The sequence below is a fragment of the Pleurodeles waltl genome, chromosome 3_1, assembly GCF_031143425.1.
Source record: "Pleurodeles waltl isolate 20211129_DDA chromosome 3_1, aPleWal1.hap1.20221129, whole genome shotgun sequence".
Lineage (NCBI taxonomy): Eukaryota > Metazoa > Chordata > Amphibia > Caudata > Salamandridae > Pleurodeles > Pleurodeles waltl.
In genome coordinates, this window is record NC_090440.1 from 1,561,925,260 (window position 1) to 1,561,952,782 (window position 27,523).

A 27,523-nucleotide genomic window follows, 5' to 3' on the forward strand; every position below is an offset into this window, starting at 1 on the left:
AATCGTTTCCCATACTTTTATCAGTTTCAGCATTGACCAACTGAGCGAACTTTGGCAAATGTGCAAACATCACATCCCTACCAAACGCTGTGTATCTTGTGTTCTCCCTGCCACTTTGGTCTATCAAGGAAATGCCAGGAAAAGCCAGGTACAGTCCAAAGCCTTCACCTACTCAGAAAGGATAAAGGTTCAAATGCATCAACCTGTTCTACAGAGGAATGTTGTGAAATTACTGAAAAAGGGCCATTCCATTGCAAGACTAAGGTTACAATTTCTTCTAAACTACTTGATCAGAACATACTGTACAAAGTGCATAGGCATATAGAGCTAAAAATACTTTACAAAACATAAGACTCCCTCTCAAGTACAGCTTTGACAGTAACACCTCATTCCTGTCCTCAAAATCATTCAGCTGTGACTAGTAAACACATTCAATATCTTTAACCCTTTCATTAATTCACAACACTATGCTTAAGCCTTGGGCCTCATTATCTAGAGAACATGGCCTGAAATATGAACTTGAGCAGGCGTTCATCTCAGAAATTAAGAGCCAAGTAGAGGTTTCCTATGTAATGGGTTTTAGAATTCCCTGTCTAAGATGCAAAGACAGAAATACCTTAGAAACAAACCAATATATTTTCTAGACAGCCACAACATACACTTAGATCTAATATAACAATGTACCAGATTGCCTGCAGTTATTGACAGACAACACAACTCAAAAAGTATCCTAAAGCTGCTTTGTAAGGTAACTAGTACAAAATAAATACACCACTATCTCATGCCATAACCTTTGAGAAATGCCTTTATAAGACATTTATTATGCCACAGACAAGGATGTTATGCCAATCCAGGTTGGAGACTGAGTTTTGTGCAATGGCCCATTTCACCCATCTTTGTATCTTCTAGCCAAAAACGTTTGCCTACTATGGGTTCTTTCACAATTCTAACCTTAATAAAATAGTAGGAGTAAACCACCTCAATGAGGTGAACATTACGCCCTCTGAAGGTCTACATTTTAATGATCTGGGAGTACAGATGATCAAGCTGCTGGTTGGCGTGGGTTAGTAGTAATATTCTTTAAGTATCCAACTTAACTGAAATAGCTCAAATCATTTTTCTATGGTTAGTTATGAATCATGGTCCGAAAGACTCAACTTGGGAATGATCTCCTATTAAGAAACACACTCATGCAGTGGTAAGTACTGTAAATTAATATATGTGATGTAAGTATATGTAAATGAAGAACTCTTATCCAGGGAAATGGCGTCACACAACTTTGCCCTAGCATCACATTTTTTCCTATTGATTCAACCGGCTCCGGTTGATTTAACAAAATAAAGTCACTACAAGATTAGAACAAAGAGTATGGTGAAACTATATTCAAACAGGAACAGACTATAATTTTGTTAACATTTCTGAAATCAATAGTGACGTGAGAAGCAGCCAAGAAGAGCACAGACTATCATCAATTAGACTGTAAGCCAATCAAAAGGAAATATTTGCAATTCTGTTGCTGAAAATAATTGCTCAAAAGTAACAACTGTAAGAAAGGAGAACACCAAATAAAAACCAAATATTCTTATGTTTAATGGCCTTCCTAAATAAGGGATAAAAGATGTAGGTCTTGGATGCAAAAGGTGATTGCCAGAGAAAATACAACTATAATGCAACTACACTACACTCATGGAAATGTAAGAAACTCATAAAAGTTGAGACGTGGACATCAGTTTTGAATAACTCTACAACGTTGTGAAAAGTCACAAACTGCCCAAGTTTATTGAAAGAAGAATTTGAAAGAATGTAGGGTAAAGTCCTGGAATGGTTTGACTAAATATGGACGAAATATTTCTGTAGGATTTGTTCCTGATCTCAACTTTCTACTTCCTTGTCTTTTTAAGGATTACTTGCATTTACCTTCCCTTTAATGAAATCTTAATTGTAATCTAGCAATTTTATTAAACCGTGAGGACGCAGAGAATACATATTTTTCTTTTAAGTGCAAACAATTAGGTAATATCAGCAAAGTGGTTTGGATACATATAAAAGCTTAAATGTACTTGTATTTGCATAAAAAATTAATAGTTTGAAGCCATAAAAAACAAAAAGCTTCCTCTTCTTTTGACATCAGGTCAGTATTCCTGATCTATATTATTTCTGTACATGTCTATTCTCCTGTGAAGGCATATTTCAGTTCCAAAAACAGTTTCAAAGTACTTTTCAGTCACCTCTGTAAGCCATCGCTGGATCTATGTAACCTAAATCTGTCACTGCCTATATACATGTAGTGTCGTAGAGAGCAGCCTTGCCAATTGAGCATTTTAATGTGTATGTACAACTTTCATAAAGTAGCCTGGTCAAGCCGAAGGACAAATTTTCAGGTTACAGCAATGAAATCCAACTTGATTTTAAACAACACAAAACACATTGCAGTGGACAATAAATCAAAATCAATCTTTGAGGTAATAAAAACTAGCTGAGCTAGGTAGTTAAGCTATAACACCGAAAAAGCAAATTTTAATGGTTAGCAACTTTAATAACAACCTCTGTAGACCATTCCCCAATAGAATCTGCAACCTGAAATACAGCTAAAAGTCAGAGCTCAAGAATATATTCTCAACACCACAAACCAAGAACAGAAAATAATGAAGTATAGAAACTTACAACCAGAAGCCGCCTGAGCAGAACCACTGAGCACAACCAAACGGGGCCTTCAAAAACAATAATATAAACACTAGAATGATCCAGAACTAAATCCGAAATCTCTAAACCATAAATGCATATACTATAGTTCCCAGGTAATACTACTGGCTTCAATTAGATGAAATCATCCAAAATAAAATCCAGCTCCAGCCCACAATACCATGTATGGGAAACCATGTTAAAAGAAACAGTCCATTTAAAAACCACGCAGACACTTATGACAACTAGTCATCTAAAATTAAAGCACTAGTATGCTCGTCAGCGGCCTCACAATGTACAGCTCAATCCATACATGAATGTATGTATGTATTTGGGATTTATAGAGCGCATTTCGACCAGTGGTATCAAAGCACCAAGACTGTAATCATGGACGACTGCTACTACTCCTGAAGATTAGAATGAGAATGAATCAACTTAATCAGAAATAAATGTCTGAAGCAAATCTATCCACCTTCATGAAACTGTAGAAAATGGTGGTCGTTGTGCGACACACCTCGCTTTTGTGTTTCTGAGATTTAAGACTGAATAGTATAATATAGTACGTACACCTATTAATTACACAAGAAATATATTGAATGAGAGGTTTCCGCTTGTAATAAATAACTCAAAGCATAAAACGCAAGCATAGAACACACCCTCTACAAAAAGTGGAGGGACACACAATTTCAATACATTTAAGAGTTGAGAGTGGAACCGAAAACCAAAAATTACCTTTAAATTTTTATTTTTTTTTAGTTCAGGTGGGGAAAGATATTTCCATCTTTCACAAGCAGGACAATATTTATTGTTAGATGAAAAGTAATAAAGGCTTCTTAGGACACCAAGTGGCCAGCTACTTTTGTTAACCCATAAATTACCACACCTTCTTTACTCGAGCTGTTTGTATTTGAATAGTTCCCACCAGTCCTCATCTTGACAAAACAATGTCCGATGAATCAAACGAAAACGGATTATATTACTGCTGCTTGCACACTCGCGCGTGTAGGTAAATTAACTCTAATCAACCATTTAAACAAAGGCAGTCTATTGTTGCATACTCTATGATGAAAGACGGACAATCACGTCACACGGTGATGTAAACATACTGCGAAATAAAACGTAATTCACACTATTCAAATAGCGCATTGGACATTAAGTTGAAGCACAGTTCATTTTGCAGTGCTTGTTCACTTAATCTAAATATAACTACATGCTAGTGAACAGATATGTGGCAGATAATTATTGAACATTTTCTTAACCAAGACTCATTTGTGGCCACATTTTGGGGAGTCGCTCTATTATTCAATAAGGGCATTTGCCCTTTCCCTTGAAAAGGTAAAGATTGTGCTTTATTTAAACCTCGCACTAAGGAGATGCATTTTGCCAAACATTTTCTTCTGCTCCTGTTACAGTGAACCAGGCCTCCATAACTTAGTTTTGCACCCCCAAACTTGAGTGTTAGCCACTATAGTTAAGGGACTACTGTCAATTCCAGGGTGTCACACATTTATGAATAGAAATGTAGGCAGGCAATAATTAACATGAACATATAAAACCGTTTCATCTAATCAATGTTACACTGGGCGCCAATTTAGGAGCGCACGTCAAGCACATGAAGCCAAGCTGTGAAGCTTGGAATGTATTAAACACAGAGAAGTTGCGGACATCCGCCTGTGGACACTTATGTGCGGGAAAGACTCACACTCCTCCACCACTGCGGTCCACAGAAACAGGAACTCTGTGATCCAGGTTCTCCTCAGCACTTTTCATCAGCATCGCCAATCTGCTACTGGAAACAAATCCCTTCTGAATAGCGCTCATGAGCTTAAAGATAAAAAAACACAGCACGATTAGACCTAAATGTCTAACTGATTTAAAATACAGCTGTCCGAGAGTTACTGGCAAGGAAACACCATCGACTTATCACGTCTATGATTCGAGTACAGTGTGATGCCGCCAGAGACTAAAATATTTTTTTTGGGGTTTTGGGGGGGGGGGGGGGGGGGGGGGGACGGGGGGGGGGGAAATCACGCAGAGCCCCAGAGTTTTTTCCTACGGGCCTACTGCTGAATATCAAGATGGCCTACTCTATCTGACTTTTGATCTCAATTCTCTCTCTGGCTAAGAGTATAAGTTTGCTCCAAGTCTGGTCCCAAAAAATCAGCGTCGGTGCACACCACCGGCACACATTAAGCATGCAACACAGCTATAAGCAAAGTTTAAAATTTCGGCGTTTAACCATAATATAGTAAATAAAGTACAGCAATTACATAATACACACAAACAGGAGCGGCTCGAGGTGCTAAAGAGGAGCGGGGTGGCGCGCAACGGGTGAGAGGAATTATTAATAATAATAATAATAAAAAAATAAAAAAAAACACTTACCTGAATCGTCGCCGTCACCACCACGCTGCTCCTCTCCTGCACAGACAGCGTTAGGATTGACTTTGAATGCCAAGGCCCAGGGCACTCCCAGGCAGACTGAAAGCCTGTGCCTGCTCTATCCATCCGGGCAACACTGTGCCGGGCTGGAGAGAGCCTACTGTGCATGTGTGTTTGGCCGGCCAAACACACATGAGCAGTGAGTGGCACTGCTGGGCACTCCCTCTCAGTGCTGGTCACGGTCTGTGGCCACACCCCTTTTACCAAAAACAATAATAAACATGGCTTATTATCTTTTTTGATAATAGGTTTGCAGCTCCTAATGCTGGTTTTTCCCTAGAGGAGGAGTCGCACCTGCAAATAAATACATAATTCGGACAAGCGGTGTAATGGTTGATTAAAAATCATAAGCAAAAATAAAACACTAGCATCCAATCTAAAAGACAAAAATTGGTATGCGTCTTTCCTTAGAATGAGCCACGGTCCTGTAGTATGGTGATAAAGCATCAGAACACCTCGCTCCATTGTTCTTAAATAAAGGGAAAAGGCAATCATGTCTTGGGGCATCTGGTTTGGAACAAAAGTATTTGGCCTTTGGCAAGTGCAGAAATGTGACAGTTCTGCATCCCATTGTGAGCAATAAACTTCGGTTCAGACGGTTCCTATTCTACATTTTACGTTTCAGGAGGACTTAATTTCTGGGTGCAGTTGATCTAATTTACTTCAGTTTATATAAATAATATTTGGCAGCCAAGGAGCGTGTTTTTTAATGTCAATAGCAGACTTAGTTTCCCATTATGCCTCATATACAGTTATATAATAATCTCAAATGCTGATGTGACCTGGGTCATTCCATAGGTGGCTCAGATTGAATTAAGCAGTCTACTAAATCACCTTCTGCAGGTACTGCCTTTTATACCACATTAGAGACATTAACTTGATTGCTGAGTTTAAGTGAACTTTGTAAGGTAACATGGTCCCTGGTAACTCACTTGAATTTGAGCTGGACATAAAACCAGTTTTTTGCAAAGCGTGAAGAAAACTGCTTTGTATTACTTGGAGTTCCTCAGCTTTACAATATCCCCAGATTTAAGCTCCCTAAAGTGCTGATGCAACCATTTTCTCTAAGTAAACTTTTAAAATCACAATTACTGGTTGAGTACTGACTCTGCACCATGCAACTGTAGCATGCCTTGAATTTGATTACATTCTTTTTCACATGAGTATGCCAATTTAGGTTATTATGAAAATGCCTGACTAACTAATCAAAACAAGTCAACCGCTATATATTTTAAATGGTCTTTTGAACGTTAGGACCGTTTTCATCAACACAGCTGAGTTTTATTCACATTGATCGAAAGATCTTTGTTCCTGCAATTCAAAGAGAATTTCTCTAACTGAGTCAAGAAGTCAGAATACAATTTGACGTAAGTGCGCTTTATAGATGCTGGTAAGGCTATCTGGCCAATACTCTGGACCACCTAAAAAAAAGTGTCTTCAAAAACCATCTATGGGCCTAGAGCTTTGTTGGCCTGCTGCTCTCTTATTGTTCGGGCCACCTCGGGGGCAAAAATAACCAGGTTGATTATCACTTCCATATTGCCTAGGCTTGTAGTTCCTAGTGTGGACCAATATGTGAAGGGGCTCTCCACCTCCGATTTTGTTCATTGTAGCAGGATGACACCATATTAGAAAAACATTTTTTTTCCATTTTGCTTCATCAAGAATTTTGAACCACCATATAGACTGTGCCGCTGTCTTTTCTATGGCTGTAATTTCTTATAGTTTCTTGTCAGATTCAGCAAATACTGTAGTTTTCAGCACTGGACGACCGTCACCTAATTCCAAGTGCAGACGAGAGTGATTTTTTTTTATATGCCGAACATTCAACAACAAACCAATCTAAGAAGGTATTCTCCATTTAGATTTGCACGGGGCGGGAGGAGGGTTTTTTTCTTGGCGTATGTAATTGTGCCCATGATTTTATTAAAAAAAAGACAAGAATTATTTTTCCTTCGCCCAGTTTGGCTTCTATTATGGAATCTAATTTGTTAGCTGATAAACAGCTGTGTAGTCATTAGCATATTTTTCTGGTTTCCACCGCATGGACGTTGTGTTTGAGATTTTTAGTAGGGTCATTGTGTATTTTGGAGTATCACTATATAATATGTTGAACTTGAAATAGTCAAATGCCAAGCGTGCTAATAAAGGATGATCATGATCACTCTCAGGTGACTGCTTTACCTCTAAATCGATCAGTCTATACATTTGCCCTTTTTGGCTGACCTAATGGCACTTTCTAGAACCATTAAATAATCATTTTTCCTAAGGTTGTGAACTGATAAAACGTATACACAGTCTTCATTTGTAGGCTATGTAGGAAAGGTTGCACTTGCAAGGCATTCAAAGGCAACGCATCGACAGGAAGCAATTGTATAGTTACTTGCAGTGCAGTTGAGATTAAGATTGACAATCCTCCCTCCCACTGGTCGACCTCCGGTTCCCTTTTTTTCACATGACAGAAAACGATTTACCATTACTTGCCCATGTCTCCTGGAAGCGATATATATCCACCTGGTTTATAAATGCAAGCTAGTCTGGATCGTCCATTTTAGCATATGGGCCAGCAATGTTCCATGACATGAGGAGTAGGTTTATGATATCAGTGCCAAATGTTATTGTTTCAATTTGCAGTAACACCAGAGACGTGGGGAAAAGATTGTTAAATATGGGAGACAGCCGTTACAACGAAATGTCTTTACCACACATGCCTTTATCATGTTTTACAACAAAAAGGTACGTATATTTAAGGTGAGAACGTGAGTGTGTGTCTGTGTGTTGGAAAATGGGTTATTGGTAGGGCAGGTAGGTACCTACACCTAGCAACAAGCCACAAACCTCCACATAAGTACAGTTAGGTCTCAGTAAATTAATCCCAGCTCTACCCTTGGTAGCTTGGCAACGAGCGCCAAGGCTTAACTTAGGAGACAAAGTGTAAAGCATTCAAATATCACAAAACAGTAATTAAACAAAACACAGGAAACAGTTTAAAAATCCAAAAACCAATTTATAAAAATAGGTTATATTTTTATCTTTAAAATGACACAAAAACGATTAAAATCGGTTCAGGGGAACCGGAGATATGAATTTTTAAAGTATTATTATTTTCTAGCGCTTAGAAACAAAAAGCGCCAATCGGGTCATCTGGTTGCACCAGGACCGGGGCAAAGTCAAACTTTCAGGCCGACCGCGATGGAGCCCTGCTCGGCTACAAGTCGCGGGAGGCCTCGGTTAAAAAGTTACCTTCTGACTTAGGGCCTGATTCTGACCTTGGCGGTCTTTTCGCAAGACCGCCGAGTTACCGCCGCGGCAAAGACCGCCGACCGCGGTGGTATGCCGCTGCACGTATTCCGACCGCTGGGAGCGTTCCGCCGGAATACCGCCAGCAGCCACACTGGCGGTCAGCGGGAAAGTGGAGACTGGTCAATCTCCACCGCCACGCCAGCAGAACACCGCCCCCAGAATTACGACCCACATTTCTGTGTGGCGGTCTTCTGTTGGCGGTCTTCTGTTGGCGGTCATGTCCCTATGGCTCCCGTCACCTCCCGGAGGACCAACGCACAAGGTAAGTTGATCGTCCGTGAGGGGAGGGGGTGGGGGGGTGTTGTGTGATGTGTGCGTGCATGGGGGTGTGTAGAGGGGGTGTGTGAATGTGTGCATGCGGGCGGGGGGTGCTGCTGTGCCTTTGGGCAATGTGTGTAGTTCGGCGGGTGCGCATGTCGGCATGTATGTGTGCGGGTATGTGCCCCCGTTGTGTATGTGTGTGTGTAGGGGGTGTGCATATGTGCATGTTGGGGGTGCGTGCATGTCGGGGTGCGTGTATGTGCATGTCGGGGTGGGGGGGGGGCAGGGGGTTCGTACCACCTCTGGGGGGTGGCAGGGGGGTGGAGGGTGTGGGGGGAGGACTCGTGGGGGGCAGTGGGGGGTGGGGGAGACCCCTATCAGTGCCAGGGAAGGAATTCCCTGGCCCCGATAGTGCCTACCGCCATGGTTCGCATGGCGGTTCCCGACCGCCAAAAACCGCGGCGGTAAGCAGGGTCATGATACGGTTGGCGGTCTTGGGTCGACCGCCGGGCCAGAGTGTGCGAACTCCAGCCCGTCGGTCATGACCGCCGTGGCGGTCGGAGTGGGGAAGTGGCGGTCGATCGCGGCGGTGACCGCCGCGGTCAGAATGCCATTTTTTGGACCGCCGGTCTGTTCGCGGTCCAACCGCCGCCTCTCCGCCGACCGCCAAGGTAAGAATCAGGCCCTTAGTCTCTTTTTTGATGTTTTTCTTCCCCGGGACGAACCTGCCAGTTGAATCCGACCTCCTGGAGCCCTTGTCCGGATACGCGAAGTCGGTTTCCTTGGTGGTGATTTTTACCTTCGGACTTAGTAGTTTTTTCGAGATGAAAATCCTTCGACCGGGGTAAACCTGGATCTTGATCCGACGTCCGTGGAGCCCTTCTCGGATACGATGGCTGGAAGATCCCGGTCAACTTTTTACGTTCGGACTTAGTCTCTTTTTTGGATGTTTTTCTTTACCGGGACGAACCACGAAGTCAGGCCGGGTCGCGGTTGAGGCAAGCCGGCTAGAATTTCCGCGTCGGGTCGGTCACTTTATGGAGCTTTTTTTCAAAAATTCTCCAATCTTTTCCAAACTTCTGGGGCTTCACCCAGATGTTCTTTCAAGGTTCTTTTGGGGTCCACAGCTCACCCCAAGGGTCCAGAAGTTCTGTGATGGTCCTTGGGAAGTGCGGACTTCAACTCCCAGAATGCACCTGGCGCAAACTCCTTTTTGGCCACTGGACAGTGGTCAGCTGGTCGCTTTCTTCAGGAGTTGGTGCAGGGGACTCTGGTTAGCAATTTTTCACCTGTAGCAAACAGGGAGTCCCTCCTTGAACCAGTTGAAGCCAGGCAAAGTCCTTCTTGTGGTGAAGCCCAAGTGTGCAGCTGGTGCAGTCCTTCTGAGTGCAGGGTCCAGGTGCAGGCCAGGGGTCCAGCAGGGCAGTCCTTCTTCTCCTTGTAGTTCCTTCTTCTTGAAATTTGGTGGGGATCTGAGGCGTGGGTGCAGGTCTGCCAGTTTTATCCTTGCTCCTGGGTGAAAAGCAGGGGGGCCCTGGTTCTCCAATCAGGGACAGGGTCGTCCCCCTGTGATGACCACTTCCTGGGAAGTGTGGCAAAAATCCATCCCAGAAGGCAACAGTCTCTAAAAATCCAAAATGGATGAATCTGATTTTTGGAGGAGAGATCTGGCTGAGCCCACCCACTGGTGTGGCTAAAAATCATAAACACACCCCTCTCCTGCCCTCTCCTAATCTAATCAAGGGGGCACCTAGCTGTCTGGGGTTGCAGGATGTGGGGGTGTTGCTGGGTGCTCCAGATGTCCTTCTCTGCCTTTGAAGACCAGTTTGGCAGCCCTCCCCCTTCCTGCCTCACCATCTGCTGAGGGGAGATTCTCTCCCCCAAGCACATTCCTTTGTGTGAAGCCAGGCCACTTCACACCTCATTAAAGTAGCCTGGCAGAAGCTGCTGCAGGCTGGCCAATCAGAGCACAGCAGCAAAAACAATGCAGAGCTGAAATTGGCAACTTTTTAGGTAAAGTCTAAACTTTTTACCTGAACTGGTTATATTAAATCCAACAACTGGAAGTTGTGGGATTTATTATAACAATCAATTTGATACCAAATTCTTGGTAACATTTAAGGAGACTTTAAAATTTAAAATAAAGTCTGCCCATTCTAGCCTATGAAGGCCATTTACTTCCATGAGGGAAAAACGAATTTGGCTGTTTTTACCTCACCAGGGCTTATAAATCTATTTTTATAAAGTCCCTGCTTATAGTTACATGGCACCCAGCCCTAGGGGCACATAGGGCACACCTTAGGGGTGACATATGTAAAAATAAGGTAGTTTAAGACTTTGGAAGTACCTTTAATTCCAAGTCGAATTTGCATATAACTTTAATTTAAAAGCAGCCAGCAAGGCAGGCTTGCTTTTAAAATGACACTGGGCACCTCAGCAATGCACCTAGGTGTGCACCACCTATGCTGTGGTCCCTAAACCTACATGCCCTACCATATACTAGGGACTTATAGGTAGGTTAACTTAGCCAATTATAATTAGCCTAATTTGCATATCCATTTTACACAGAGCACTGGCCCTGGGACTGGTAAGCAGTACCCAGGGCACAGCCAAGAGTCAGTAACCACCAGTACCTATCCAGAAAGAATGGGGGTGATCAGGCAAAAAAAAAAGGACTTTCCTACACTGTGTTTTTAATTTAGGGTTTAAAGGTGTCTAAGGGTATTGGGTTGTAAGAGGTAAGGGTGTTTTTAGGGGTTATGAGTGGGTAGGGGTAAAGGGTGTTTTTAGGGTTGAGTGGTGGGTAAGAGTTTTGGGTGGTAAGTCGTAAAGGTGTTTTTAGGGTTTAGGCGTGGGTAAGGATATGGGATGGTAAGGGTGGGTTTAGGGGTAGGTAAGGGTATAGGGCAGTATGGGTGTTTTTAGGGTTTGGGGCGGTAAGAGTATTGAGTAGTAAGGGTGTTTTTAAGTTTCAGGGGTCGATAGGGGCATAAAGTGGTAAGGGTGATTTTAGGGTTTAGGGATGGGTATATATAGGGTGGTAAGGATTGCTTTTGAGTTTAGAGGTTTCCGAGATTAAAAAAATATGTAAGTATATATGTACCTGTGTGTGTTTAGGGCTTTCACTTACCTTATATATGCTTACCTTTCGCACTGTAATGACGTGTGGTAAAGGAGAGGCGTGATAAAGGGAGGATACATGGTAAAGGCATGTGTTGTAAACACATGCATTAGAATGCCGTGCAACCCTTATATTTTATTCACATTTCTTGTATTTGGTACTTTCAAGGACAGCTAGTAGTCATGGCCAATATTCTGTAGCAATATTTTCAGCAACGCTCAGGCAATTTGGTTGGTATATTTCTATCCCTCTACACCTGTCTTCTTGGAGATGGTTAGCTTACTCAAAACTTAGTTTCTGACAATTACCTCATTACTGACAGACTCCAAGGAGCTGCATTATAGGTGTAGAGGTTGCTATGTGATCGGAATTCACCCTAAATTGTTGCCAATTGATAGTTGAGAGCAGTTTGTGGTATCACATCTATGCCCATAATTTGGAAGTGATCTATGTCGTTAAGCAAGAGTTGATATCTTTCATGCAAACAGAATTCTACTTTGGATTTGTGCAGTAAAGCACTCCTATAATTTATTGGTAGATTTGTTTCGACCTTTTTTATATCATGGGTGATTATGGACCTTAAAGAGGGGAGAGTGTCCTATAAACTTTACAGTTGAGGTCTTTTCAGTTGATTAAATAATTGCACATTGTAAGAAACTGGGTTATCCGTTGTGAAGGTTGTGAGTCCCTGTCTTTTTACTGGTAACTAAGTAACCCATTGTAGTACTCGATTCTCTTAGGGTAGTGATACCCAGCAGTCCAAGGCCTACTCATAGGAAGTGGTGTGGGCTAGTAACCCCACGTCGCTGGCATGCAACACAACTCAAATTATTGTCCAGTCAATGCTTTTTCTTTAAAAAAAAAATAAAAAATAAAAAAAAGGAAATGTATGTTTACTACACACATACACACTACTTAATGCTACCCATTAAATTACAAATATTTACATCAGATAGGCTGAAATACCTTTAGTGTCACCCTCATATGAAAGTACACACCTAGTAGGTCCTTAACACCATAATCACACTCCCTTCCTCCATCTGTACCAGGTGCAAGATCACAATACAAAGAGGTGTCATTAGGCATAAGGTAGGCCTACAAACTTTATTAGGCTGTGACCACATTACCAAAAGCAGCCACACGTTATAAGTCAACCTTCTAAAACCACTGACATCGATGGGGGCATTGGCAATATTCAAATGCATTTGTTATATTGATAGACTTTGCAGTGTCATAGTAAATACTTTAAATAAAGCATTTAAAATTAAAACATGCATCTCAGATCTTTAATTTGTATAATTAGACTGTCATTGTAGTCATAGGACCATCAACAAAGTCCCATGTGGGACCTGGTGAAGAACAAAACAGCATGGGCTCACAGTGTTCTCCCAGGGCGTGCCAAATCCTCCAGGTGTCAGTGCAAAATGTATTTCTTTCCTTTGTCAGGAAGGTGGATATACATGTGGACCCCTCCAGAGCCATTTTCTGCCTTCTTGGTCCCCCAATCGCCTTCCTGAGGGCAGCTGCAAAAGAAGGTGACCAAGGGCCCACAAGAAAGGGTCTCCACACTCCTGAGCCCAACAGCAAAAACTCCAGCTCTGACAGTGCTTAAAATTATTGGCAAACGTTTCCTGGGGCTATTGTTGTGAAGCCCCAGGAGACTTGCGGTGAGTGTTTGCAAAAGATTTCCGAGGGGCTGCTGTGCCTCCTGCAGCCGCACCCCACACACACATCCCAATGGCAGGACGGTAGTGGTCCTTCCGCTTCTTTGGGTATTATAATAAAACTTGGCAAATTTGAATTCGCCACCCGGGGCATTATAGGGCCCTCCTCCACCCGATCACATGAGTAATTAACATCTTTTCACTGCAGGGCTGATTCTGCCCGATAGCCTTGCGCTGCACTTTAATTTCTATTCCGGGTGTTGTTGGGGACTGCAGGAGGAGCCTTAAGGCTCCCACAGCCCTGCTGGCTCCCCTCATGCACTGTGCTCCTGTGAGGCATGTGACAGGCAGCATCATGATTTCTACTCCTGCTGTAATGGGGATATGTTCTTCTGCTGCCCCTACACTTGGGGGTTGGAGAGTCCCTTGCTCACAGTGAGTGTGGGTTGAAAGTTCATAGGCCAGTGTGACCAATCTGCACCCCAGACAGAGGCACAGTTGGTGGTCAATATGACCGACCGGGCCCCCTTTAGGGCTCTTGGCCACACTCTATTGCAGCTGCTCTCAGGAAGGAGATAGGGGGCCAAGGAAGCAGAAAATGTCCCAAAGAGGGGGCCGTATGTATACCCTCTTACACAGAAAAAGGAAAAAAAAAATGTTGCACTGACTCCTGGAGGATTTGGCCCTTCCTGGGAGAATACAGTGAGCCACATGCTGTTTTGTTCTTCACTCGGTTCCGTGTGGAAGCAAGCTTTAAAATGGGATTATCTCAAACCGGTTGTGCCAATTTACTTGTGTAAGGTGTAGTTTTGTTCCTGGTGGCGAGCACTAGCCACTTACAGCATCCTCTTCAGGCTTTCCAATCTCAAAAAGGGCACTTTTTGTGCATAGCTGGATTTTCTGGCTCTCTGCACCAGACCTGCCCTTGCTTGGCACCTGATACTCTGCTCCTGCTAGTAGGGACATCCTGCGAATCCCCTCTATCAATAGTCAAATAAATGACCTCCCTGACACTCCCTCTTCCCCAAAAGTCCTAGATTCCTCTGGCTTTTTGAAGAGCCCAGGGTCGGTCTATAAAAATCTCCTGAGGAACCATCAAGAATTTCTCAGCAGCGTCCATACCCACAACTGTTCCCTTAGAGGTTATAAGGGTGCCAGCATCACTGGCCTTGGAGAGACCCATCCTAGTTCTGGGGGCCAGCTGGAGTTAAAGTCAGTCATTGCATGGCATCAGGGGCTTCTCCTACCAGCTGGGCATCCTTTCGCAATCACTGCTGCATCATCCCTCTAACCTTCCTGCACAGCAGTTTGGTTTAAACCAATATGCCTACTTGAAGCTGTCTATGGAAAGAGCTCCAACAGTAGCCTCAGCTCTACCCCTTGATGACACAGCTGTCTGACACCTTCTCAGCAAAACTTCAAAGATGACCCCTCCTGTACTGGCTCCAGAGGTCTCGCCTTCCTTTGTTCCAGTGGGCCAAACAGATGCAGATTTCCTCCCCACCCCTTTCTTTTTCCAGAAAAAGAGTCAAGCACTGGTAATTGCTCTATTATGTAGGGAGGCCACTGATCCCTCTCCTGATGAGTACATTAGTTAACTTGAACCAGTAAGGGAGGATAGAGACCCAGAATCTTACTATGTGAAGAATCAGGGAAATATGACAAATCTTAAAGAGCTATAGGAGGCTATTTTGGAGACTGTAAATTCATATTTGGTGTGCCTGTTTATCCCCAGATCGGTACCTCGCTGGACTTTATATGCCTAAGTAATGCAAAACTGTACTTAAGAGCAGCTTTCACCTTTATCTACATAGTGTTAGGATAAACACACCTTCAGTAAGCACCACACACCAACACTATGAATCCCCACTCACATTTGAAGGTTAACCACCAGGCCAGTATCAATCTCTGTAGAGTCCCTTCAATGACAGACTACCTGTGTGCAGATTATGGGTTGAGCACAACTTTAGTCTCACGTGTGCAGCTCTGCACATTAGTGAGCTTATCTTAAATGGCGGGCACTGGCAGTAAAAGCATGCTCATTCCAATTAGTCCAAAACTGGGTAGTCAAAAATCGAAATATCCTGGGTTAAACAGCCAGAACCCAGTTGTTACAAACATATGAACAAAAATGAGGCAGAAAATTGCCAGTCTTTCATCTCAGATTAACTGGGTTTGTGCAGGAAGAGAGGCCTTATCTAGAAACAGCCCCAGCGTTTCTGCCATAAAAGGAACCACCAATGGCTGTGCTGCTGATAGCTCCAATCTAAAAATGGGTTGTGCAGGTGCACTCATGACCATTGTAGTGGCATTGCCAACTATATTGGAGATGTTTTTGTTTGAGCAGCTTCTGCGGAAACACTGGATCGTATGAAAGCTTCTTTTAACTAGAGACCTAGCTATTTTACATTTCATACTTTTATTGACTTTTTTGACATAGTGTTTAATTCCAGTGTTGTGCGCCTTGGTTGACAGATGCTGACATTTCATTCATAAAAATTAGAATATAAACATTGAATTTCATGTTGGACAGCACTTGTACCGAGAGGTTGTAGAGCTTGTTCGACCTTTGAGGTGGGAGCCTGGACCTCGTCAGACATTCTTAATAAAATACACAACATCTGGCTGTCTCCGAGATGAACTTTTTTGCCTGACTTAATTTTGTCCTTCGTATATTATTTCTTCTGAGAGATTTGTGGGAGTTGAAATTAAGTCGGCACATTTTTTAGCTCCACTTCTTTAGACACCACCAGTGTTTTCTAAGGCGTCACTACCGTTATTCAATTCTTTAAATTGCTCTTGATCTTTTATGTTAACGGCTTAATTAAATGGGGCAGATGAATGTTAGTCAAAGTTATTTTATTAATGGATGACACGAAATATTTCCCTGGCTTGTTTAAATCATTTGAAGGGTAGAAACCCCCATCAATATTTTCCTGGGTAAATGCCATGACAACTCTTCCTTATTAGCGACGCCTGGCTTGCGTCACTTGAAAGAGGGTCATTTGGGGGGAGGGTGATTAGGGTGTTACACCCCCCTAATTAATATATAATTTACCAACTAGTTGGGTACAAGAGCTTTCAGTCAGACATGGTAAGGTGTTTGTTGGATTTCACATGACATTTTTAAATACTCACTCAAACACACTTGTCTCTGTTGCCTTAAAACATGATTATTTAACAAAACACTGCGTTTTAAGTGCCCCCTCAAAATTCGCACTCCTTTCGCTTTTCACTGCCCCCCACACCCAAGTGTTACCGACCTCGCCCCTGGTTACTTGCTGTGTAGTCTAGGAAAGCACTCAACTGCCTTATCTGAGTTACACTGAAACTTTGAGAATTTAAATAAACTACCAGATTTAGACACTGGGTCTATAGAATCTAGGTGAAAAGAGTTGAATTATGGTTCGACACAGCTATAGATTCTCCGAGTAATGATAATATAGAGCTCAAAATCTTTTGCAATACATTCATGATGTCCAACAGTATAGTTCCCCCTCCCCCATGAAAAGGACACATACTGATTACAGCTCTGTGTCTCGTAGGTAGATTCAGAAAGTCTGCAAACTGCTCCCACAATTAACATCACCTGTGACTGCAGACTCTATTCCAGCTGGACTTTCTAATTGGCCTGCTTGCACTGAGTGAGATTTGAACATAACTAAAACATCGCTGAGAGAAACAAATGCAAATTAGGAGTTTGCAGCAGGGGTTGGATTGTCCAGCTTTATTTATATTGAGGGTGTGGGTAAGTCCTCATTCTGTGTATCACCCGGCACTCGTGTGAGACTAAATGTCCTTGGCTCAGATTCCAAGGCTGCACTGTCAGATGAAAAGATGGTGGTATGATCCCTTTCACATGATGCATCCAGAGTGGATACAATATTTGTATTTTCATTGACGGATGCAATACTGACACTGGTACCAGTGATGACTGAACTGAGTATCGAATTGAAGCAGGGACCTGGTTTTAAAAGTAATCAGTAATTCATTTAGGCATAAATTCGGTCGAAGCTGCTGGCTTTGGAGTTAGAGTAGGAAGGATAGAGATACCTACCCTCTCAATAATACACATGTGCAAGCTGTCCAGCTTTGTTAGTGAGACCTTTAGGTGTATGACTATCCTCTGCACTGGTGCTATGACTTTCAGGTATGAATCTATTGTACACACGTAGAGATCTCCTTGGCACTAAAGCCCAGGCGAGTAAATTACGGATCATCACGATTTGACTATGCGATACTAGGTAAATGGCAAATACATGGAAGTTGAGGCAACACTCTGTATTACTCTGTATTGCTCTGTCTTTTCCAACCTGAATGCATTTCTCTTTCACCAGCAGTGGTTACTTACGCTCACACAAGGTGCATCAATCAGGCAGGTAGATTAGTTTCTGAGCAGCAAAAACCTTAAATTAGCTTAACAGTGTGCTTGAAGGCATCAACTATGTGATGTCAATTATATCCTCCTCTAAAGCTCACAAGAGCTCCCTCTCATTAAACAAAACAAAGTGACTGAATAAGGGGTACGCAAAAAACAGTATTACAGGTCAGGGGTAGGTCAGTATTCAATGTTCATTTGATCAGTAATCGATGACCCAAAGATGAGGTAAGTCTACCGAGGCCAGGAACAAAAGCCAAAAAAAAGCCAGGCGTAGCAGGGAGGTGATCTGGCAATTAAAGAAGAGTTGCAGCACAACTCAACTCAACTCCCTAAGTGAGCTATAAACCAAACCAGCACCAGCAGCCCAGCAATCCACAATACACAACCCCATGGCCACCAACTGTCTCTTCTGGGTTTTCCAAACCCTCCAGCCCCCTCCGCAAGTCCTTCTATAGCGGGTGCCATGCTCCACCAGTCTCCACCAAACTCTTTCCCACAAGTGCCCTTTTCCTTTGTGCACCCCAATTGCCTCGTGCATAACCAGTGGCATGGGCTGCCACTTCAGTCAACTCTGACACAGTCCCTGCATCAAATTTTTTAGGGCCGCTGATTGAAAGACCGGTAGCTTGCAGGTCGGACCTCCTCACAATCACAGAGGATACAGAGGGGTGCGTGGATATAGAAAACCTCAAAACCGGCACAGGATAATAGGTCGGAAGAACATGAAACAGCACAAATGAGGAAGCCAGGCACGCAGCAAGACGGACAGCGGAGCCGAGTGCAAGGCACAGGTGCATGAGCACGGCAGTCTGATTCCGTGCGCTTGCACTACACAGAACTTGTTTAGGAGGAGAGGAAAGATATGCCAAGTACGTAATACCTGTGTTTCGGGTGTATATTTAGTACCTTCATTGCCGTATCCCCACAAGTCTCTCCCAGGAATTTTGAAAACTTGATAGCTCTGGAAGAACGTAGGCATACGTGTAAGCGGATCTCCGATTTCTCAGGGCCCCTGTCCCACGTCCAAGGAGACTGGGGTCAGAACTAGAGGGCGTCCTTCTCTCATAGGACTGCTTAGCAGTTGCCTTTATGCAAGCTAACACATTAGTGCGTGCTGCGGCACACTGTTCACTTCGCTTCGTTATTTGCTACACTATTTTATTTGCACACATTTTCCGATTCCAGAAACCTGGAATCATTTTCAAGAAACTATTCGAACTGCTTTACTAGACCTGTATGAGCTCACCGAAAACCATAAAACAGTGCTCTTTGTACATGTGGATAAAATACGATTTATTCACTGCCTTGTGAAGGCTGGTAGAAAGGCATTACAAATACCACATGATTTAGGCAAATGCTACACAAACACCCTCAATTCGAACTCCACACTCTCTCTCTCTCAAGGCACACCACAGATCGGGCCCCACCTACTTGAACAGTTGCATCTCCTTCTAACAATCATCCAGCCACATCCGCTCTGCATGAGTCCTACTCACCAACATCCTCTACATACACAAAACCAGATCAGGAAGACAGCACTCTTTTTTCCATCACTCCTAAATCATGGAATAAACTCCCTCTCCACATTAGAGTCTCCTCTTCTTTTTTTGAACTCCACAAAAGACTGAAGACCTGGCTTGCCAATTAACAAACCTACTATAGCTATGGCTAAGCACACGCACCTTCTCAGCACCTGGATACCCTCGCAGGTGATAGTGTGCTTTACAAATCCACATAGGATAACAGAGGGACAGGACACAAATAGAGGATGCAAGGTTTGCAGGGACTACAGAGGGGAATCAAGGAATGCAGGGGCTTTTTAAAAGAATGGCGGGGCAGACAGTGCAAAATGCATGGCTGCTGCATGAGTGGTGCTGCAGAGGTGGCAGGGGTTACACACAGGGGTTGCTGAAGTGCAGGGCAACAGAGAGGGGCACTGGGGTGATAGAGTGACAGAGAGGAGATTCATCAGTTGTTGATGGCACCAGTGAAGGCTACAAGAACATGGCAGGGTGGCACGTACAGCAAATGTAGGGATGCTGGGTTACCTAGATGGATTGCAGAAGGAACAGAGGGCCTAAAAGGACAGGGTGGCACAGAAGGGCTCTCACAGAGACAGGAATACATAGTAGTGCTGTAGTATGCTGGTGGCACAGACAAGAGGTGGGGGCACAATGAAGTACTTCAGGGAGGAACATGGGGCCACACAGAGGCGCAGTAAGAGTGGCACACAGAGGGGCAGCAGGAATGGAGTAGGGTGGACCACAGGAGCTGCAAAGATAACCAGAAGAGCTGCAGGGAGTGTAGTATAAGCAGAGGATGCAGAGTGTGAGGGCACACAGACGGGCTTCCGGACAGGCAGGGCATACAGAAAAGCATCAGGGGCATGGCAGCGTATACAACGGCTGCAGGAATGGTAGACAAAGGTTTGCATGGGAAGTGAGGGGTCAAAGAAAGGGTCTTCTGCAATGCAGATGGGCACAGAGCCATGCCGGGGGGGGGGGTAAGAAAAAAACACAGGGGTTGCAGCGGGAGTCAAAGAAAAGCTGCAGGAGGATGGGTCACAGAAAGATGATACACAGGAGACTAAGGGCCCATTTGTGGGATATGGAGGGGATGCACGGTGCCACAGAGGCCCACATATTTACTCTACACACATTAAAGGCCACGCTTTAGATCAGGTCTGTGTTGTGTGCGTACGTACATTCCTTGGTGGAATGTTATGGCCAGTGACACGAGGGAATTCCAATGTCTGTGACGCTGGGGTTCCTTTCGGTCAGTTGAGCCTGGACGCACTACGGAGCAGACCTGTTCCCTCACTGTACTGGCTTACTTGAATGAAGAAGATTTAACACTCACTGTGGTTCCTGTTTTACTTCCACCGTCACCACTTCAATTTGGCGACGAGAATGGTGGGAGTGTAGCGGCCTGAAAGTGTGACGACTGGCGTTTCGGTTATCTCCTCGCTTCAGCCGGCACCTACCAGTAGTGATTGGTGACTCCACACATTGCCGTTGAAGCAGGTTATTTCCGTATTTTTCTCTGAACATTTTATTTTGGGGATTCCGCTTCTCTGCCACATACGCGCTCTTCATAAAAGCACGTGCGAGCTGAAACCGTTAGGCACCCGAGCCACGAGCCGCACAACGCGCATTGCATAGTCGCGTGCTCATCTCCTAGAAACAGGCACGCGTCCTAGGATAGTCTAAGCGTCTCCAAGGGAACGGAGACGCAACACCAAGACGTGTGAGCACAGCGTCATCACAAGAAGACTGGAGCGTCTCCATAGAAACGGAAACACAGCGCTACAGCGTGTGAGTGGAGCGTCTCCAAGGTAACGAGAGACGCTCTGCACGTTGTCGCGGCAATTTTCTTTTTAGTGTGGTGTGCGTTTTTTTATTATTACAACTAGAATGCACAATAGTTTTTTTGTTGTTGTTTTTTCTCCTTCTCTTCCTTTCTTGACACTGGAACAAATTTTACATATAAGGAAGAGAAAAGGAGCAATTTTTAAAGGGAGCAGGTCAGAGGAGTTATTGTTGGAAAGCCAGTAGCTACATTTTTATTGTGCCAATTTACTGGAACTGTGCATCAAGGCGTGGGTGACATGGCACAGCCTAATTTTACTATTATTCCCCCACAAGCATTTTGGGCTGCGGGAAGTGCGCCACTTGTTAAATGGGCAGAATGGAAAGACTATTTCTTGAACTATATAGGTGCCATTGATGTAGAGAATAAAATGCCTGCGGAACAGAAGAAAAGACTCTTACTATATTAGTTGGGGCCACTGGATTGAAGACATACAATAAGATGCAGAAAAGTTCTGTGAGTGGAGACGGATGTGTTTTTAATGCGGCAATGCAAGACCTTGACAAATATTTTGTGCCGAAAGTTTGTGTTGGTATTACTCGCTATAAGTTTTTCGAAAGAAAACAAGAGAAAGGGGAGTCTGTGGATGACTATGTGGTGGACTTAAAGAAATTGGCCCTTGACTGCAAGTTTGGTCTAATACATGATGACCTGATAAGGGATCAAGTGGTTATGCATGGCAACAATCAATCCATCCAGGAAAGATTATGGATAAATGGTGATTCCCCGCTAGAGGAGATATTAGCCATTGTAAGGAAGGCGGAAATTTCAGAGAGGTGTGTTTCTGAGTTAAAATCAACAGAGAAAAGTGTCGACAACGTTTACAAAGTGACTAATCGTAGAATGTTGAAGGAACAGAAGACCTCACAAGGTAGTGACGGTGAGAGAAGGTGCTACAGGTGTGACAGCAAGGAGCACCTGGCATACGCTAAGACGTGCTCAGCCTTAAAACGTAAGTGTAGCAAATGTGGTATTGCGGGCCACTTTGCGAGGGTTTGCAGGAATAAAAAGAAGCTTGTCAAATGTATATTGGAAGGTAATGTTCACATGGGAAGTGAGAACGAAGAATACACCCTTGAGTCCAGAGAAGTCGCGGAGGACAGAAATTTTATTTTGAACATAACTGATGTGGATACCAAAGGGAAACCAATGTGTGATATGGAGACTGGTAGGATTCCAATTACTATGTACGCAGACTCTGGCTCACCTTTCACCACTGTAAATGAGGAGGTATGGAATACGACATTCGTGGATAAAATAGGCAAACAATTGTTACAACCAGATGTTCGACATGAGAGCTATACAGGAGATTAAATTGACTTGATAGGTTTCAGATGGCTTCTGTTCTCCTTCAAAAACAGAAGTGCCAGGGGAAAGCTGTATGTATCAAAAAGGGGGCCATCAGTCCTAGGATGGAAAGATCAAGGAAGACTTCAAATGGTCCTGGATCCCAACAGCAAAGAAAAGGTGTTGGTAGTTGGTGAAGGGTTTTCTTTGGCCACGGAGATGGAAAGGAGATTTCCCAGAGTCTTTGATAAACAGTTGGGAAAATTGGTAGGTTTTGAACATGAAACAGTTTTAAAGAAAGATGCAGTACCTAAAATCCATAAAGTGAGGTCGGTACCCTTGTTGATAAGAGATGAAGTTTCAAAAGAACTGGAGAAACTGATACAGATGGACGTTATTGAACCAATAGAAAGTTCAGAATGGATTTCACCAGTGGTAATTGCTCAACGCAGCAATGGAAAGATTCGCTTATGCGTTGATTTTAGATATTTGAATGATAATATTGTGATTGACCGCTTTCCACTACCGAAAATCACCGAAATGGTTTCCAGTCTTAAGGGTGCCTGTTGGTTTTCCACGATTGACTTATCTGCAGCTTATCATCAGATTCCTCTGACAACTGAATCGAGAAAACTGACAGCCTTCATCACACCTTTCGGATGTTTCCAGTACAAGAGGATGCCGTTCGGACTAGCGTCTGCGGCCGCAGTTTTTCAAAGATTAATGTATAAGTTGTTCGGGAAGTCAGTGGGGGTGATGTGTTTCCAGAACAATATTTTGGTATTTGGATGTGATAAGAGTGTGCACGATGAAAGATTGCGACAGGTGTTGGAGTGCAAGGGTTTGACCGTAGAATTGAGCAAGTGTAAGTTTGCCGAGAGAAGTGTGGAATATTTGGGGCATGAAATCAGTGCCGAAGGAGTGAAACCGAAGGCGTCGTTGGTTGACGCCATTGTTAATGCAGCAACCCCCACAACAAAGTAAGAAGTAAGGTCATTTTTGGGTATTGCAGAATTCTGTGCAAAATTTGTTCCAAATTTTGTAGGGAAGGTTGACAACTTGAGACTTCTTCTTAAGAAAAATTCCCGATTTGCATGTAATGAGGTATGTGAACGTGAGTTTGAAAGCATAAAGGAGGATTTGAGCAAGGTAGCGAATTTAGAGAGTTTTGACCCTGAATTGGATACCTTGGTGACTACAGATGCTAGTAATAAGGGGCTAGGTGCCGTTTTATCTGAGAGAGATAGAGATGGGAGGGAGAAGATAATATTGTTTGCTTCCAGGTCGTTATCACCTTCTGAGGAGAAGTACTCTGTTATTGAGAAGGAGGCCTTAGCGTGCGACTGGGCTTTGGAACATTTCCGTGCATTTATATGGGGTATGAACATCACAATTCAATGAGATCACAAACCCTTGATCAAGTTACCCACATCTGAAGGTAGTGTGTTGGCATATGCAAGAATATTGAGGTTGTCCATGCGTATGGAAGATTTCATATACCGCATTGTGTACGTTCCTGGGAGAAACAATTTGATGGCGGATTGTTTATCAAGGTTGCCGAGTCCGTTGGAAGGGTGTGTTGATGATTCTTGGGGTGATTTTAGTGTGGCACTAGTACATGATGCCGGTAGCTCTGCACTTGATAAGGACTTTTGCGGGAAAGAGATGGATGATGATCCTATTTTGCAATCAGTGTTGAAGTTCGTTTTCGAAGGTTGGCCTTGGAAAGACCAGCTCACGGAGCAGAGTAAGTACTTCTGGGAGGATAGGCATGAACTTTCTGTAGAAGGAAGCATCATTCTGAGAGGGGATAAAATCATCCCACCATGTGGTATGAGGAACATTGTTTTGGATTTGTGCCACAAAGGCCATTTTGGCATTGTTCGGACAAAATCAGTGGTTAAAGATCTATTTTGGTGGCCGGGAGTGGACAAAGCGGTGGAAAGGTGTGTAAGATCTTGTAAAGTATGTTCCTCAGCAGATAAAAGTTTGTGTACCTTGAGACCATCTATGGATCAGGCATTCTTGCCTAGGCAACCTTGGGAATGTGTTGCTGTAGATTTGTTCGGTCCAGTGGGAGATGATCAGGAATATGTGGTTGTTCTCATTGACTTGTTTTCTAAATGGCCAGAAATTGGGATAATAGGGAAAGCGGACACTGCTACCATGCTGGAGTTTATGGACAAAGTATTTCTATCAGAAGGTATTCCTGCTAAATTGTTGAGTGACAATGGTGTGCAATTAGTTTCTGATGCAGCAAGGAAGTAATTTGAGAGAGAGGGAATCAAACACAAAACTACATCTTTGTACAATCCTAGTGGTAATGGTACTGTTGAAAGATTTAATAGGGTCATCAAAAGCGTTATTCAAAGCTCTACGGGGAAATGTGATTGGCACACAGCTGTGTTCAAGGCAGTGTGGGCTTACAGAATCAGTGAGAATGTAACAACAGGGTTGAGTCCTTTTGTTATTATGAGGGGCAGGAATCCTAGAGGTAAGCATAACTCTGCATGGTTATTTGATGCCGGTGTGGAACAATGGTCATTGGAATTGTTGAGAGATAACTTGGACAAATCGCAAGAAAAGAACATGTCGTATTATGACCAATCTCATCATGTGAAACCGGTCAAGATTGTTGTGGGTGATTGAGTACGGGTTAAGAAGCCTTATAAAGTTAAGAAGAGTGAGAGCCAATATTTTGAACCAGAACAGGTGATGGAAGTGTTACATAATGCTGTCAAACTGAGTGATGGTAGAGTTTGGAATCTCAAACGTGTTGCTTTACTTAACAATAAGCAAAATATTATGTGCGAGGTTGACGGAACTAGGAATGAGGAAGGAAGAACTGATTGGCTAGAGGACAAGTTGAAGGGATTGAGAGCATCAAGGGAAGAAGACAGCTCCCCTTCCTTGGCTCAACATGGTTCCATCAGTGAAAGAGAGGGGATGATTAAGGAGTGTGAAAGTAGTGAAGCGTGCGAAAGTAGTGAATCCGACCTGTGGAAGGTGCAGTGTATGAAGAGAAAAGGAGAGTGACACGTCCGGGTTGGTTGAAGGATTATGTGTTGGGGCATATAGCCGTTACTGTAGCAGATACCATGGATACTTGATGAGAAATTCCTCCATCATTTTATCTTATTATTGTTTTGTTTTTCTTGTTTTTTTATTTGTTTTATTTATTCTAAAATAAGGGAGGGGGATGTGTTGTGTGCATACGTACATTCCTTGGTGGAATGTTATGGCCGGTGACACGAGGGAATTCCAATGTCTGTGACGCTGGAGTTCCTTTCGGTCAGTTGAGCCTGGACGCACTACGGAGCAGACCTGTTCCCTCACTGTACTGGCTTACTTGAATAACGAAGATTTAACGCTCACCGTGGTTCCTGTTTTACTTCCACTGTCACCACTTCAGTCTGGTCGTCAAATGTAACCATTTCTAACCTCACGATTTTCCCTTGCACTTGGTGTGATCACCATTTAAACAAATTTGATACAAAGGACGTAACACCCTTCACATGGCCGGCACTCTCTCCAGAAACTGGAACCAAACTACTTTTAATACCTTCTGTGATTTATTGGCACTGTCTCTGCCTGCGCATGGTGAGAGTTTAGACAACTCTGAAGTGGCAATAACAGCCTGGCTCTTAGAGGCCAGCAATATGCATCACCCTTATGCAAAACTAAACCTATTTGGCACCATGAAGCATCAAAATGGTACACTGATAATGTAACGAAAGCTAAACTTGAGTTACGCCATTCCAAACAAAATTGGCAAAAAACCTACGCACCTGATAGAAAGGACATGTTTGTCCAGCGGTTAAAAGTCTACAAGAAATTAATTGGGGGGGCCAAGACCACCTATTTTTCTAGAAAAGTCTTGAACTCTGAAACCAAAACTAAAGATATCTAATATATTATCACCGAACCCTCTAATCCTGTTAGATTAAATGTCCCCATGGCCCCCACTCAAAAATTATGCGAGGATTCAAATTGTTTTTTCAAATTAATAAAATACAGTTGATAAAAGATAGCATTCCGCCTGGCCCTTCACCTACCATTACCTCCTTGGTTGATATGAGTCCTATCAATCTAATGGCATTTCCGGACATCACTAAAGACTGCCTTATTAAGTTGGTGACTAAGGTCAAATCAGGATCTCCTAAAAATGTCGCACCTCCGATAATAAAAACACATCTTTTCTCATTTTCCATTTCCCTGCTTAACTTATCCCTGAGGCAGTGGAGGTTTCCACTCGCTTTCAAGGAGGCAGTAGTGCTCCCTCTTTTGAAAAAGGCTGGAGAAGATCCATCAGTTTTAAAGAACTACCGTCCAATGTCCCTACTGCCATTCTTAGTTAAAATATTAGACAACACTGCCCAACATCATTGTCTCTACTTAGACGATTCCTCCTTTTTGGCCTCTCACCAGGCTGGCTTTCGGGCTGTCCATTCCACGTAAACTGTAATACTTTCCATTGCCACTGACATTGAAGGGACAGCCCAGACACTAGTCCTTTTGGGCTTATCGGGGGCCTTTGACACAGTGGATCATGTTATCCTACTCAAATGTGTTGATGCCGCCAGTCTGCAGGGACCAGCACTTGACTGGATGCAATCCTTCCTCCAAAACCACTTCCAACCAAGCCTTGTTCTTTCCATACTGTTCATCAATGGTAAGGCTTAACTGTGGTGTACCACAGTGTTTGTCGCTGTCCCCCCTATTTAACCTTTAAAGTCGCCCACTGATACACACACTATAGGAGTCAGGGGTAAAAATATACAACTATGCTGATGAAATGCAGCTGCTTTTCAATACTGACGACATAACAGAATCTCTAGAGTTCTTTCAGAACACCATGTTATACATCAGTGGATGGACGAACTGCCATCAATTTAAATTAAATTTAGATAAGACTGATATTGTGACCCTAGAAACAAACTAAGTAGATTGAATACCTCTAACTGGGCATCGGAGATGGGTCGTTCTCCGATCCCTAAAAAAGGGGTCAGAAGC

General features: G+C 43.4%; 1 protein-coding gene across 1 annotated transcript in view; it reads right to left on the reverse strand.

Annotated features, from left to right (window-relative positions):
- Window positions 1–3,436: 3,436 nt before the first annotated feature.
- Window positions 3,437–27,523, reverse strand: part of GPD2 (glycerol-3-phosphate dehydrogenase 2) — a 1,016,859-nt gene continuing 992,772 nt past the window's right edge. The window contains exon 17 of the mRNA XM_069225155.1: window positions 3,437–4,506. Within this exon, the coding sequence (XP_069081256.1) occupies window positions 4,381–4,506 (126 nt within the window). The 3' untranslated portion in view covers window positions 3,437–4,380. The remainder of the gene's footprint in view (window positions 4,507–27,523) is intronic.